The sequence below is a fragment of the Camponotus floridanus genome, unplaced genomic scaffold (genome assembly GCF_003227725.1).
Source record: "Camponotus floridanus strain SB8 unplaced genomic scaffold, Cflo_v7.5 scaffold13, whole genome shotgun sequence".
Lineage (NCBI taxonomy): Eukaryota > Metazoa > Arthropoda > Insecta > Hymenoptera > Formicidae > Camponotus > Camponotus floridanus.
The window spans coordinates 2487768-2505039 of NW_020229248.1; the positions used below are offsets into that span (position 1 = coordinate 2487768).

At 40.3% G+C, this 17272-nt stretch overlaps 1 protein-coding gene across 2 annotated transcripts in view; it reads right to left on the minus strand.

Moving 5' to 3' along the window:
- LOC105255211 (protein grainyhead) overlaps nucleotides 1–16514 on the minus strand; it is a 104302-nt gene extending 87788 nt beyond the window's left edge. The window contains exons 1-3 of one of the 2 annotated variants that reach the window (XM_011264355.3): nucleotides 15478–16513; nucleotides 12639–12971; nucleotides 4312–5048 (exon numbers count right to left, since the gene is read on the minus strand). In XM_011264355.3, the coding sequence (XP_011262657.1) occupies nucleotides 4312–5048; nucleotides 12639–12698 (797 nt within the window). In that variant the 5' untranslated portion in view covers nucleotides 12699–12971; nucleotides 15478–16513. Of the gene's footprint in view, nucleotides 1–4311; nucleotides 5049–12638; nucleotides 12972–15477 lie in introns of both variants that reach the window. The other variant, XM_011264356.3, reaches the window with a different exon arrangement.
- Nucleotides 16515–17272: the final 758 nt, after the last annotated feature.

Here is a 17272-nt window from a genome sequence, read left to right on the forward strand (position 1 = left end):
TATTAACATAGATTACGCCGCCGCGGCCCTCGAGCGGTGCTCGGTCCTCGCCATTAGGCGATTGTGCGGCTATTGTGGTTACCGCGGCGCGGCGGCGTACTCGCACACGTGGGACAAGGATTATATTTGCGCGAGCGCGTCCCATTGACGAGGAAAACACGGTGATCAGCGACGTGTGAAGCCGTCGTTGCGCGAGCATTATAATTTCGTGGGGCGAAAAACCCCTCGTCGACGCCGATCGCGAGAGTCGGAATGCCTCGAGACACGACTATCGGCGCGCTTTCCGCAACGCGTGGGAGTGGACGTCGTAAATTTTCCGCGCAAATTACTGAATCGCAAAAAGTACAACGCTTATAGATATTTCGTATCGCGCGATGTTCCTCCGACGTTTTTAATATACGCAAACACGATGTGTGTGGGTCGCTGATAACATCGCGGCCAACGCGGTGATCGGAAGAAAGAGACGATGATCGATCGGCGCGATGGACCTGCGTGTCGTGCGTTATTTATAAAATGGCAGAGAAGCCGTCGTACGATTAATTCTTGGGCGAGCATATCTCGGAGCGTTTGGCTAAATGAAAAAAAATGACGTGCAATGTGTACAAGCATATTAAGAAGTAGATTCGATCCCAATATGTTGGGGATTAGGCCAAAGAAAGTGAGAAATAAATTATAAATTATATACGAAAAGCATGCGCGCGGGCATACAATTTTTCTTCTTTCTCATTACAGCATTTCTTTTTCTTTTTACACACACAAATAAATAAATTCGAATATAATTCTACGTCAATCCGGAACAATAAAAATATTTTTTTACGGTTAATTTTTTTATTAAAAATATTTTTTCTTGTTTATATTTTTATGACGCAACAATTTATATTTATAAATGTATAAATATTTTTATAATGCGCAATTTTTGAAATGTATCAAGTACCAAAGAGATGAACGCGTGGTTCGGGATCAAATTCACTCGACCGATTTGGAACTTGTCGTCGAAAGTGAGATCTGTTCTCCTCATGCTACTTTTAAGCTATTTATTCCACGGCTTAACTCGTTTGCGATTGCTCACCCGACGGCGAAATTCGAGACAGGTTTACAATTTAAGATGGATCAATTCGTATGCCCCGATGAATAATCTTCTCAGGGAAGAAACTTGAATTAAGAGGGCGAACCAGTGTCGAGGATAAGTAGATATATTCTTTTTATTTTGTGTATTGACAATTATGTAAAACGAATATATAGATTGCAATTATTGATTCACATGCTCATTCATGACGACATAATTGTTTCTCCTTTTTAAATATAGTTTTTTTTTGAAAATTAATATTAATATTTAATATTAATATTAATTTAATATTAATATTTTTTTTTATTTTGTATTTATACATATATTTCTTTTTATAATAAATCTAAAGCTAAAATAAAAATTATATATCTCTTTTACTTTACATATTTATAAATTCTATTTCATGAAAAAGTAGAGAGAGAGAGAGACATAGTGAAGAACTACAATCTTGTTCAAATTAAATACATAAAAGGAGAGTGGAATTCGCGAGAAACTCATTTTCTTGCTTCCTTCTTGAGACCATGGATGAATGGAAAGAGAGTGCTCTTGGTATTCCTTTTCTCTCTCTTCATTCCTACGGCTATGGACGACCCACGGAAAGAGAATGAGAGAACACGAAGGGGCTCTTTTTTGCGAGCGCGCTGCGTTCTGATCATGGAGGATTAGACAAAAGAGAATAGAGGAGGAGAGGAACCTCTAAAGGTTCTTTTCTTTCCTCGATTCGATTGCGACGAACAAAAGAATTCTCGGAACATTTTCCTTGTTGCACAGAAAATTGTTTATTAATTATTTATTACGTTTGTGTTTGAGACAAATGAGATATTTTTACACTCTTGAGAATAATTTCATTAACTGAAAGATATAGCATGGATGATATATTTTGACGTTTCAAAAAGCAATAAAATAAATTTAACAGAAAAATTCTTCGTAAAATATTACCTCTCACATTAAATCATTTTGCATCTTCATTGATAACAATGAAAGAAAATCATATTCGACGTCGAAAACGCGAGTGTGTGAATCATGTGGTGAGATCTCTTCAAGGTCTCTTTTTTCTCTCTCTCTCTTTACTACGTCTCGATCGTCGTCGAAACGCACAGTGACGCGTTTGAAGGTGCGAAGTGAAAGGGAACTTGAATTTTCGAAGATCGCTAAGAAAAGACACCTCTTAGCAGTCGCCGCTTGTCGAGAATGAGTCGGCCGATTCTTTTTCAATCTGTGTGTACCAACCGTGTTTTGACGAAAAATGGAAAGGCGAAGAAAAAACACAGGAGTGGCCGCGCGAGAAAGAATCTCATTCGAGCGGAATTTGGCAGGAGAGCGTACATGATAACACGCTTCGTAATAACGGGGCGAGCGCGAAAAATAAGCGTTCGCGAGAAGTGGTGCGATTTTCTCCCCCCCCCCCTCTCTTTGTCTCTTTTTTTTTTGCCACACGTCCAAGGTCTCCGCGCATGCATATCTCACGTCGATTAATTGCGGCTGATTTTTATTTATTGCAAAATCGCGCGCAAAGTGGCGCGCGCCGCGGTGTGCGCAGTTAATGGTTATTGGCTCGCGATATTCCACGCATGCGGCGGATTGTCGGCGAACGGAACGCGCGGTAATTCGCGCGTATCGCACATAAGCGCGCATGAGATATATCGCATAGAGCCTCTCCCGCGTCATAATAATAAATTCTACATAGCAACGTGACTTATCCCACACCGTTCGCGGCCAAGTGCGCGCAATAATTGTTAATTGTCAGCGCTGATACACGCGCCAGATAATACTCCGCTCCTCTGGCGCTATATACGTATATACTATCGTTCCCTCGATTCTTTTTGCAAGCATCGACGCTACCGTCCGCGTAAATAACCGAGATCATTGCCTAATGAGGAGAACAAGATTTCAACAAAAGAGATATTATCCGTCGTATTATCGAGAATTTATCGATATTTCGTGATCTTCGATACGTGGACATCGCTATCTTGCTGAATCGTTTATAATTAATTAATGCTTCTGGGAGAAACTCGATCAGTGCGATCGTTGCCCAACATCGAATAGATGTTTATCCAATCTTGATTGATTTAATTTGATCATATAATTATTTTCGATTATAAATTGAACGAATATCTGTAAATATTCAATCTGCGAGGAATGTTTAGTTTCTTTAGAATAAATTTACGTCACTCGTAAAAATTCGGAATTATTATTTTCGATCGCAGTGTCATAAATACGCACGCTAACGAACCACTGAATCTCTAAATTCGTTTGAGGAGGACTTTAACAAGCTTCGGAGCTGACATTTAGCTTATCCCCCCCCCTCCCATTTTTTCCTTCTGACCTTTGCCGCGTCTCTTCTCGAAGAGAAGTCTTCTCATTTTAATATATTATCACTTTGAATGGGCAAGAAAAGTAATGTTTATGTCCGGTTTGCGATCATGTCTTCAAGTGTCTTTTAATATCAACGCGAACATAATTTAATTAATTATTTTTGCCTATATTCACAACGCATCTAGCGATACGATATTAAACATAGGGGCTGTAACATACAGTTTTAGTCTCGTCCACAAATGCACACGGCGAGCCATTGTATGTAGCAATATCTTTGACATACTTCATGCACATATGGAGATACGTGTTAATGAAAAACACTAACGTCTATGTTGCCATCGACTGCTTTTCGTGTCCGCGTTGCGGTCGCATCCGTTGTGCAGATAGACAAACCGCAAGACGCATTGTGAGTCAATAATCGGGGAGAGGATGAATTACAACCTGTCGCGCATCTCTCGAATATACCATCAGATGACTGTTATACAGTCAGGATGGTCTTAATTATATTTGAAATATGCCTACGTAGAATTTACGATATAAACATCTAATACATGCGAACGATGACGTTGCAATTATTAAATTTTTGAACCCTAATAAAGATACATACGCGATATAATACGAAAATGATTTTCTTTTCGCACTAAATATTGTCACATACATGCGATTCTACTTTTCATTAGGGAAGAAGAGCATTTCAATTTTGAATTATTCCTTAATTCAATTAATAGCTTGAGATAGATGTTAGCATCGTACGAATAAATGTCTAGTGATTTCACAGAATCTCCCTAGAAATATACTTTTCGATTTTCATAGAAGCAGCCATACCGAATAAAGATATGATTGCTTGAATTTACAAAAAAGGAATTATTTGTGCATGATAGAGATTGCAAATTGGCAAGTGGAAAGGAGGAAAAATTGAAGAAACTCACCCGACACGAAGTGAAGCTGTGGCAGCGGCGGCGGCGGCAGTGAGTGTCAGTTGTTGCGCGGCCGCAGCCGCACCGGCGACGGCCGGATCGGCGGCGACGAGCTCCGAAAGCACGAGCACCGTCGTCGTGGGGGTCGCGCCATTCGATACGGATGTGCTCACGGTGTGCCGTACCGTCGGCGGTAGACTGTCCTCGTGTTGCAGTTGCAGCTGCGGATAGTGCAATTGCAGAGCTGTCGCGGCAGCGGCTGTGGCCGAGACGGCGGATCTCGGGGTGACGCAGGCCGACGGCGGAGACGGCGACGGAGGCGATGGTCGCGGCGGCGGATACTTGACCACCTGTACCTCGTGCTCGTTCTCGTAAATGATTTCTTTGTCATGGGTGTACATGACCGTCTTCTGGCCGTCGTTGTAAATCAGACCGGCCGCTGTCTCGGTCACGGGAGTCACCCGGCCATCCGAGTCGTCCGTCGTCGCGTTCCGCTGCTGCACATCGTCCGAATCGTTACCCTGAATGTGCTGCTGCTGTTGCTGCTGATGATGGTGGTGGTGATGGTGGTAGTGACTATGATGGTGATGGTGATGGTACTTGGGGTGGAGAGTGTGCACAGCCGATGGTTCGTGTAGATCGAGCACATTCACTGGCTGCATGGTCGTCAGCAAGACCTGCTGCTCGCTCTCGTTTTGATTTGGGTTGCTCAGAGAGGAGGACGCCGGCGAGACTGGCGCCTCCTGCACCTGTAATATTAGGTAGTTAGGGTCATTGTCGCAGAGTACATTGCATGATTCTAAAATTATTATTATCGGACGGAGAATTTAACGAATTGATCATGAATGTTGATTAATGCAAATGATTTTTTCTAGTTTGATTTCGCTGTCATATTAGATATATTTATTAACGATATTTTTTATTATATTGAATTAATATGAAAGAAAAAATAATGCAATGCGATTGTGAAATCGCACTCTGTAACCGCATAAAAGTATAGTAGTCGCATTACATCGAGTAATAATGATAAGCCTTGATCTTTATGCAATACCAATCGTTCCTTTTTCCTCTTTCTCGCTTTGCGAGGGAGTTTGATTTTTCTCTTTTTTTTCTAAAAATTCTTTGCATTTGTTGTTGGTCGCCGATTGTGCATATAAGTAGGATTAAATCATTTACAATGATAACGGAGCTTAAACACACTACACACAGTCGGTGCTAATTTATTAATCGCATTAACAGTGCAGTTTACGACATTAGGATTTATATACCCGAGTGCTCTCTCGTCCCGGATAAAGCCGTTTCCATGTGTACATGCGTGAATGTGCATTGCAACAACCTATAACATTTTCGAATGCTAATAATATCGCGATAGAAATTATATTAATATCTTGACGCGGCGCGCACACAGTACGAGATCTCTGTTTCGTACCGTCAGCCATCCCCTCGTCATAATTAATCGCCCGTTGCTTGTAACACGCGCGCCGAGAAATTCTTGCAGTATATTCAAAGATGAAATGATTATAAGCACGATCTAGGTACGTTTCACTCGCTTGGGACTCTCCACGTGCTAAGCCACACTGCGCTTTCTTCGCCGCAAGATTCAGGAAGAGTCAACTTAATGCGCTTTATACCTTTCATTTCTGAAAAGCTGACGAGCCATACTTGCACGTCGTTATCTAATCGATGTCCAACACGTCACACATTGCCGCAATATATCGTTCCCCGAAAATCGATGCGCGCGTTTTATTGAACTGTTCACCGAATGATAGTCGCATGACACGCAACCGCGAGATTAAATGCACCGATGAATGAGAAGTTAAATAATGTCCTTGGATAATTTTTTTTTCCTCTTGAATAAAATTATTCTCACCACATGTTTTTAAATTTCATGAATATCAGATAAAACTCAAATTTTGTCGAAAGTTATTCTCTTATACGCGATCAACAACGAATAAAATTGCAAAAGTTATTCATGAATTTCAGAATCTTCGCTAAAAAAAGTTTAGTGGTTGAATAATAAAGAGAAGCCTCATTGGGATTTCGCTAAAATTTCTACTTCCACTTAGAGATTATACTGCTCATAAAACAGATATTCTAAATAAGTAGTATATAGTTAATGGTCAATTCTTTTTCTGTGACGACGGTCACTTTACTGATGCACCTAATTCCCGAAGTTAGCCTGCGCGAAAACCCCTTCGACCCGTATGAATAAGGACCTGTACGGTACAATAACGACGTCGTTTGGAATTTCCCACGTGTCGCCGGATTATCATGCTTTCTAGCCAGTAACATAAGTTACGGCGCTCGAAGAGTATTTCTCTCTTTCTCTCTCTCTTTTTTTCCTAAGGAAACCTCCGAGACCTCGAGAGCTGCCCGATGCCACACAGTCACCGCGGCATCATTCGTAACGTGACAGCGAGCGACGTGGCAGCGCTATTAAGGCTCGTGCATATTGCAGCAGTCTACAGCCGCAGCGATAGGTTCCGTCAATTAACATAATTAACTATATTATGAATCACCCTCTTAATGTCTAGACATCTTTCGCGCGCGCAAAGATACGCGTGAATTACGCGCGCCGTTAGCCTAAGCGCAAAATTCTTTTCTCTCTCTCTTCTTTTTCTTCGAAAAATATCTTTTCCTCCCTTTACTCATTTCCTTGCGGTAAGCGCGAGACTTAATCCCAAGTGTCACCGGTTCCTATATTTCCTCGCGTTGACCGTCGTAAATCCAGACGCCGATGAATAATCGCGACCCTACGATTAAACCGCGAGGATTAGCGCGATGAAATACGATCGGTAACTATGAGTAAAATCATTAATGGACGAATGCGAGCCTCTGAATAGACTACACGTGTCTCCATGAGTCAAGGTAACAATGTTTATCTCGCGATTATAGTTTTCTGATGTTCAGACCTGACAAACTTATTATTAACAACGTCGTAATTTCACACCTTTTGTCGAACAATTTTTTTGAGTGTAGAATCGCTATTATATTTTGAAGACTTTTCATTGCGTGCTTGTTATCCCTTTTTTACATGTGTGTACGTAATTTTAAATTAAACATGTCATGTTAACGTTAATTCTAATTACATATGATTACGTGTATTATATAATAGACATATATCTTGATTCAGCACAAAATCGATACGTGCGAATTATTCTAAACGTAAATAACTAATGAATAAATTAGGTATAGTTTTTCGTAATTTATTTTAATCACATTAATAATCTGAAATTTTATTTTTATCATGCGATATTTAATGTATATATTGCTACGAGTTTACTCTCGAGATTCCGATGTAACTTAGAATCGTGCAGAAATAGACGCACGCATTATAAGTAAATTTCATCATTATATTTTAGTGGCAATAAATTTTTTACAGGCCTTAAACGCGACGTTCATAGACACCAAGCATTGTATCTCGAGTGTCTAATGGACAAAACGGTCTTGGCATAACGGTAATGTCGCGCGGACAATAAAAATAGTCATGCCACCGCGAGCATTGCGGTTTTGCGAATTTAGACTCTTTCGACGCATTTCACCGTAATTCCCCGATGTACTTAAAGATCTCCGCAAATTTATTTTCTGAATGATAATCGTCCGAGGAGCTACCGGGAAGAGCTATTTTTGACATCGCGCCGCCATTCGTTGCGATATGCTCGATCGGCGGTGTCAGGGGTCTCAGATACTCCGGCTAAGGATATTAATCAACTCGAGTCGCGACCGTGACACAAACCTCCCGCGGTCGTTACACGACGTTAAGTACTCCGCGATGCGAATACTCGATCGTGTACCGACTTCATCCGGAATCTAATCCCATGTCAGTCGCGTTGAAATTTATCATACCGATATAAAGTCGCCGATATATCGATCGTTCTACGGTGATCCACTGCAATCGCGCGCGAATTTATTAGTTTTTATTGCATTTCGCGTACGGAAAAGACCGACAACAGGCAAAAATATATACATATAGCGGTAGGCATTGAACGTAGAAATATATTTTTTTATAATTTTGCTATTATTCCGTTCAGCTCTCTATTAGTGCCGCATTTATCTTGACGTTTATTCTATTATTAGAAGAGACTATTATTGGTTTCTTCTTTAGTTTCTTGTAATATGCAGATTAAAGCAACCTATCATGTAAAAACGGTTTATTTATTACCTTGATACTTGAGAAAATTAATCCCTCATTTATTGAATTTATTGAACTTGCTACAATAAAAGTAAAATTTATTTGCGTGACATTTCTCATGGGATACCTCTTTTAAGATAGCAAAAGTTTTTCGCCGAAATGTGAATGATATTTCATCTATCATCCAAATAATAGACAACCATCATCTAATCGCGGAAAAACTTGTCGAACGAACGTTCGCGATTTCGCGAGCTCGCGAAATGATTACCGCGAATCTTACGGCTCGCGGTGCTTGATTCAGAATGCTGCTCGCTCTGTTTACACGCAAGAAATGCTTCATAATAACAGTTAATTGGCCGGTCGGACTGCGTTCGTGAAAGCCCGCGACGGACGGTAGTCCAGACATGTCTGCCGGTCGAATGGCCCGTCCGTCCGCGGCTAAAACTCGACGGTTACTCGAACGACGGTCTCCCTCGTTTCTTACCCGTTCGCTGCCGTAAACCGCGAATCACGCGCAAACATCGCGGACGTTTGCAACGTGCAGTTATTGCCGATTGCATTGCACGCAGCTGCAACGTAGATACGTGGAATCGTTAGATACTTTTCTTTCGTGGTACGTTCCTGGCTCCGTACGTGTCTCGGGATACGATTCTCATTCATCCCGCAATGGTCGGAGCATTTTTGCGATTTACTTTTTTTGTAATCGTAAACATTATTGCTCGTTTTATCACCTCTGGTTGCTCTAGTGAAGAAAATATTAGCTTTGGCTCTCTAGAAATAACGTGTTTCGAAAAAAGCTGTTTAATTGCTTTCGAAGAAAATACAGTAGTTTAAGTTTTTATTTTGCAGAATATTTGCGGAAGAAATCATATACGTTATTGATAAAGCTTTAATCATAAAGTTTTGTATTATAAAATAAAAAATAAATGTATTTTTTTAAAATAATATTCTGCTGTATCCTTTTACCATATATGATATTTATAATATATTTTTTGTTTATATCAGCATAGTGTCAAAAATGATAAAATTTAATAAATTTAACTACTTTCTTTAAAAATAAAAATAAACATGAATCTCGGAATTTTATGAATTGCAATGTAGAGTACGTGTATAGAGAGAATGTTATTTTTACATTATCATACATCTAGAAAGAGCTCTTCATGAAACAACTCTTTTTTAATTATTTTACTGTTAATGTTTTCAGTTGTAACAGCATTAGTCTTAAATGTGTTGATTGTGACAAAAATGACGATCGCAATTATGATGAAATCTTTCTTGCGTTATTGTTCATTGAATGCAGGATATTTTAATCGTAATCATTAATAATATGATGATGCAGCACGAATAATATTACTCTACGTAACCTCATTTTCCAATGTTTAACATAATCAAATATTAAATATTTCATAAGTTACGAGGTACGCATACCATCGTTTATTTAATTAACGTCGTCGCTGATTATCGCTTATCATCGTTAGTCATCAAGCGCTCTCCTTTTTACCGCGACTTGTCTCGCAAGTAAAATATTTCGGCGTTCATTTCGTCGATGCGCGCGCGTTTATTTTCGATACACTTTTTTTTCATACGCTTTCAATCTCGTTTTTGCGATCGGTATGAGTCATTCGAATCGAGAAAAGACGCGCGTTCACGAATTACGGGGAGATTCTCTTTCTTTTTCTTTTTGCCGTTGCCGCCCAATAACGAATCGGTTAACGAAAAAGTTAATGAAGATACAAAATAACCAGTCGCTCGGAATTCTATTAAAGAGCCTTTATTTCTTATCTCCATAATGAACGGCGCGATCATCGTCGAAGGTTCCCTTCGTTTAACCGTCAGTTTATATGAGAAATCTGAAAAGTCATCGCCGCGGATCTCTTCCTTCGTCCTATCCAGTTTTGTCCGTAGTTATGTAGATAGATATACAAGACGAACGAATGACTAACATACCGTTCGTTTAATGCAAACGAAAGAATGCCGAGGTTTAATAAGGGGACATTGGCACATACGTGTCCACGACGACGGGAAAGCTTAGATCGTCCACGTTTCGACGAAGCGCGATGGGTAGGATATTCTCTTGCGATCTGGAAGCGCGATAATATTTACACGGCTACTTGAGCACCCGGTATGCTTGCATGCTTGCGATGCTTATCGTAAGTGTACGGATTTAACCACTTATTAAAGGCGCCAGATGCAGGTGTGAAATGTATCGTCCTTACTTTCGACTTTTCTCAAGATTTATATGCGCTCATTCACCGACGATAATTAGGAATAGCAAATTATTTTTTATTAGTCTTTACATATGCGTTTATCGATATCTTGGATCTTTATACGCTTGTTTCATTTTATCTCGTAAAAGAATTTCTTGTAAAAGAATTTCTTCAAATTTTTTTACGCTGCCATTTTCAGAATATCGAATGCACATAATAAATTAATGCGTAATTATTTTTTCCAACTATATAATTATGATTACGCATTATTGTCCGGGAAAAAAACAAGGGAATAGCTTGCTTAATGAATTTTTTAAGCTTACATGTTCCATCAACTATTTGATTCTAATGCATATATTTTTTTTATTACTAGATAAAACAGACAATCGAAAAATTTGAAAATTCTATAGCTTTAAAGTATTTAATTCATACGTACAGTCAAATTTACTGTAGAGTCAATAGACTGAAACTACAATGAGTTCACGGTTTTTAATCATAACTGTTCGAACTATATATTAAAATTTTATCGAACGGCTTATGTATCATTAATCGAGTTTCTCATCGTAGGATGCCGTAACGCGAACATAACGGGCCAAAGCGTTTCACTTTTGTATACGACGCGCGATTGGAAAACAATTCTTTAAAATAAAATAAAAAAATCTGAAATTATGTAACGATTTTACAAATTAAATTTTCACAAATGTAAAAATTATGACGAATGGTGTCATAAAAATGATTGTTCAATAAATCTGATCAAATTAAGTAATTAGAATTATGTAAAATTCCTTCATCACAAACGATAATTTTTTAATTATGAACGCGTGTTCGATTAAAGTTATCAAAAAATTGATTTTTTAAATTAATTTTTAAATTATAATTAAGATTCATAAAAAAATTTACTCAGAAAAGACATCAGAACGTAATTGTAAATTAATAAAATAATGAAAAAATTAATGAATAAAAAATCATAAATTAATAAAAAAAATTTTATATGATATATTATATAATTTTTCTGATATATTAGTTATGAGAAAAATAAATATAAAGACAAATAATTTCTTTGTGCAAATTTGCTATGCTCGTATTCCTAAAACCGTTTTGTAGGATCCTCTATACAATTTATTCTTTTCTTAGTATAATTTATTCTTTTCTAATTCTTTACGGTTTGTGGCGTGTATCACTTTCAGAATATTCAACTTGCTTTTCTAAAATTGTACTTTCAATGATCCTTTTTTTGTTATTTACCAAATAAATTATGATTAATCAATTAAAATCACATAGTTTGAGGGTTGAAAAGAAAAACTTTGAAAAACTTCCTAGTGAGTCGACTACAATAATTCTGCAGTTCATAAGTCTCGGTTTACCTTCGCAACGGGTGGTATTGTTGAGAGACATAACGAAAAGAGAAACTAAAAGAAAAAAAAACACGGTCAGAAAGAGGGAAGAAAGAAAGAGAAAATGCATAGAAGAATGCATTACACTCACGAAAATGCAGTCTGATAATAAAATATAGATAATTATGTCATGTATTATATTGAAGTACTATAAAAAGATCATATATAGAATTATAATACTCAAATATAGTTGAATTTTTAATTTTAGAAAAATTTCCAATTAGAATATTTTTTAATCTTAATGATCCGCGCATTGAATAAAATATCAGTTAATAATTAATATTTTACATTATTGAATAAAGCATCAGTTAATGATTAATATTTTACATAAATGTTATAATACCTGAAATTGTATTTATTAAATTATCGGAGATTTTTAGACTTTTGTTGATTAAATTTTTGTTGATTATTGTATATTATTGTATTACATAATTATGAGAAAGAGAGAGAAATGAGATTCTGATCTGATTCTCTAATTTGTTTTTTATATTGAGCCTATATTAGATGCAAGTATAGTTCTTACATCAGACAAATCTATTCAATAATAAATGCACGCTGCAAATACGCTTCGTTAAATCTTATTATTTGACATTATTTGAAACTGACCGGAGATAGAGCCTCCTGCATATGCAGGGGTGTGTCGCCCTCGTCGGTACACGTTGACATTCTCCGGCGTTGTCTTCCAGTTCTCTTCTTTTCGTTGTACCGTAATATTCGTTTAATACACCAGATCGTCTGTTTTTCCCTCCGACAGTTGCAGTCGTTTCTGTTTCAGCTTCTAGATGTAACGATTGAAAACCTTTCAGTCTGTTCTAGTCTTCGATTATGCGTCTATGTCTACGCGAATGTATAATTTTAGGCATCGGATTATCGTATCACAGGTTGCTGAGGCTTGTATGGCACGTGTATACTCGAAGAAAAAAAGCGGGCGGTAAAGACCTGCAAGAAGCAAACGAGAGAAAAGGTTTAAAGTACGGCACATCATGTACAGAGATATCGATATTATTTTATTAATGATTCGAATAAGTAAATTTTCGTCGTTCAACTATTTATCTCAAATAATAAAGTACGCGCGCGCATTTAATGCGCGAGTTCAATGCATGCGAAAGTAGTAACACGCGTAAAGAGGAGGGCAAGGTGATCGAGAGTGAAGACGGAAGAAGCGACTTGTTCCTCCCGCGCGCGTTAAGAACAAGCTCATCGGTGGGAACGAGACGAACCGGCTGTCGGTTTGGTAACGACTTCGGGACGAAATGGGCAGGTAGGAATAATCCTACGTTTTCCGTGTAGCAGGTAGGTGCCGATCCGGAATCGGAGAATCCACGTCGGACACTCTGCACGTGGCTCGCGAGAGGAAGAGAAGTTTCGCACGCGTGACACGCGTAATCTTGCGCGAACACGGGAAACCGGAACCCGAGCGCGTGTGCGCGAGCAGGTTCGGCGTTTATCGCCGGGCGAGGATTCGCGCGGATGTCGGTCAACCAGTCTGACACCGCGAATTCTACGTCTTCGCAATCCATGCGGTCTCTTTCATCCAGGTGGATATTAGTAAAACCAGTCTCTCTTCGGTTCGCTCTTCTCCTCGCCTGCCCATCTGCTTTTACTACGGTGGAGTACGCGCGGGCGCGTGGAGGAGGGCGCGCGCGTAAAACTGGAATTCAGCTCGCGGGCACTGTTCTGACGGATAGACAGGTATAATAATAGACGTAACGAGGAAGCCGGACCATCGAGAGTGAGCACACAGAACGATGCTGGTTCTCACTCTCTTTTTGTCCGTCTCTCTCTTTCACGTTTCATTTCTCGAGCCGCGCCGTCAATAACGGAGACGCGGTGATGCTCGCGAGGAAGTAACAAGACTGGTTGTTAGAAAGAAAGAGAGAGAGACAGAGGGGAGAGAACACAGAGAGATGCCGAAGAGGGTGGCGGCGGGAAGTAGATAGGTAGGTACCTACCTACTACGCGGAAGAAGGAGATTGGGGCGACCGGGGAGAAGGAGTAGGTACGCACACGAGGCCGGTATACAACCGCGAACCGGAGACGAGAAGCCAGAGGAGCAGGTTCGGCCGGTCTAACCTGATTCTCAAAGGGAACCCTGCATCAGATTGGACCCACCTCCGTGGGTCCGTTTGTATTTCAAGTACCTGTACGCCCTCGCCTCGCGTCAGTGAACGATGCCTCCGGAGACGGTGGACTCCGTCGAGTTCGTACAAAGAGGAAGCGAGGCGTCTCCTCGATTGACGGATCGCGCGACGGCGATGTGCCTTTGTCGGCGTTGAACGCCTCGGTCGTGCGTTGCACCTGCCGCTGATAGATTCAACAAACTGCCGTTTGTCGCGGCGGTGTGCATCGCGGTTGCAGTCTCAGATACAGCTGCGCAGACTGCCGTTAGTGCAACGAGAGTGAATTTCTAGAGATTTAGTGAGAGTTTCAGTTGATTCCCTTGGAGAACGCGCCGATCCGTAAATGGAATTTTAAAATTATGCGCGAAAACATTCTGTGTATCCGAGTACGGATTCTTCTCGTCTCCGGGGACGGCCTTTTTCGTGTCTGTCAACTTTTCTTTTATTTTTCCATTGGAAATTTTATTATCGATTTTGATGAATAACCGCTTGGGATTAGTTTTAAAAAGAAACTTTAAAGTTGCTGGCTGCTGAGTTTTAAGAAAATTTTATGGAATTTTCGAAATTCGAGATAATTTTTAATTAAGTAGAAACATTAACACGCATGCGTTTCTGGGGAATGAAAAAAACAGAATCGAAGATTTACGGGAATATTTGAGAATGTTTTTGAAACGTTCACCGATATTCCATATGCATTCAATATAATGGAAAATTAATATCTCATAAAAATATTAATTTTTCAATTTAACTATTGTATATATTTACGAGATGTTGAACATGCATGTAATTTGGCGAAAGAAGTAATTATACGTATTGTTTATATTCTAAAATTAATACATAACGCGGATTTATATTATCATAAAAAATATCTAATCCAATAACGATCTCTGTTTACAAACAGTCCAATATTGCATCATATTATAATAATTCTGTGAAAATATACGTACATATGTACGTGCATGTACATACATCGTCTTACATCTCCTCGCGTGAAAAGATTTACTCTATTATGCCACACAATTTTTACTATTTCTTTAATATAACGATAGTATACGTGTGTATCACGATACTAAAAAAAGCAACTATATACTAAAACCGATTGCAAAAGAATGAAAAAAGCAGATATAAGACGTCTTGCCAACTGAAAATCATGCATTGAACGGTCATGGTCCCGCGTCTCACTTGTTCACCGGTAGGTTACCTGCGCATCACCTGTACGTCATCGCGTAGGTAGCCTCCGGCTATTAATGAAAATGCGAGAAAAGAAGGAGCGCGATATAATAATACCGAGAGGATTAGACAAGAATATAAAGATAAATACTCACTCGTTGGTATCGCATTAGAAGAAGGGGAGGGGGGAAGAAGTGTTGCGCGATACAACAGCCGGTGCATTCGTAAGAAGCCGCTGGTCCGATGGTCGCTTTACCGGTGAAGTGGATTATCGCGCGCGCATGTGCGCGGGGGGAGGTGAGAGAGGGAGAGTAGGTGACAGAGGTCGCGAGGGGAACGATAGGGTAATAGAGGGGGGGGGAGGGATGGGGACCAACTACAAACTACTGAGCGTCCCTCCTGTGTGCTGGATTACATCTCAATGAATGATAGTCACCATCTTCGTCGTAAACCGAAACGTATGATCTCTCGGCGAATATCCGCTAATATCGAAGTCACTCTCCTCTCGAGGGCACCCTTCTTCGAAGGCCCGCGCTTCTTTCGTCGTCACTTCTTAGTTTTCGCTCTCGTTCCTCACCGGTGAAGAATTTATGGCACCGTGAGATCTTGGATTTTTCTATCTAACGCGTCGTCTATTCACTTCATATCACACTCGCGATTTACATATTGTTGACGTAGACATTTCACGAGTCTCGAACATTGCTATTGATCACTATGTTTCGTTTTATGCGTCCACTCGATTGTACTCGGTTGTATTCACTTGTTCCTGGGTCTTATTAAACTGGTTCCGAATATCTTGTTCCGAATCGTACAATCGCGCACCGGCTTCAGTCACACACTTGTTCACGGCGACGACAACGATGATTTACCGTCGCATACAATCACTAGAAGATTTTACCAATCGATCATTCAACGGGATCTTCAAGTTTAACGCGCTGAAAGAAATGTACTGTTTTGAAAATGTGCACTTTGTATCTGAGAAAAGAATGTAAAATACGGGAGTAAAATTTAAACCGCCGAAAGTTTCAGTCGCGCCGCTGCAAGCAACAAACGAAGCAGCCTCTCGAATCGTTCTCTCTTCTCTCGGGAGACGGCAACATGGCCGCCTACCTCCTCTGCCTCTCAGCATCCCGCTCTTGGCTCCAAGCCTCAGATTCCCCCCTCCGTTCCACTCGTGTTCCACACACGCTTGTGCACAGTATTTCCCTCCTCCTGCCTCTCTTTCTCTCTCCTTCTCCCTCCTACTTGTTCCCCTTCGCGTTTTTTTTCTCTCCGGTCCCTCACACAGTCAGCTTCCTTCACTTTTAAGCGGCTCTCTTAGGCTTCTCTTAGGTTTCTCTTTTCGTCTCGTTCTTCCTCCTTTACCTGCGTACCCTATAACGCCTCCCTTTCGACTCTTCCTTCGACGGCTCTTTTTATCTCTCTTTCTCTCGCAGTATAGCAATATAATCTAACATCATGGTCCACCATATCCCTCCTGGTATCCTCCTACTCTTAATCGAGAAGGAGAGAAAGATATCCCGATTTGTGATGTATCAGAGAGAGTGGTGAGGGCCCTTGGGCTTCTCCGAGTCGTCGTCTCTCTCTCTCTTTCTCTCTCTCTCTCTCTCTTCCTCCAGATGTTCTCTCGCTCATTTGCTCTCGAGCGGTACGATGAGATCGAAAGAGACGCACAGACATATCGCGGGCGGTGGTAGGAGACGACAGGAGGGAAGGGGAAGGCTGGTACGCAGGTAGCCAACGCGAAACAAGGACGGGCTTACGGATCTTGTGGACGAGCGGGACCAGAACAGACCCATCGTCTCCACAGCGAGCCGTACGGATACAAACAGAGCATCAAGTAATCGACGAGGCAGCGGCCGGCATCGTGGCCACCCGACATTATCGTATCTCTGCAGTTGTCTCTCTTCGACGCGCCGCTTCTTCATCTCTCTCGCTCGGTCTAGTCGT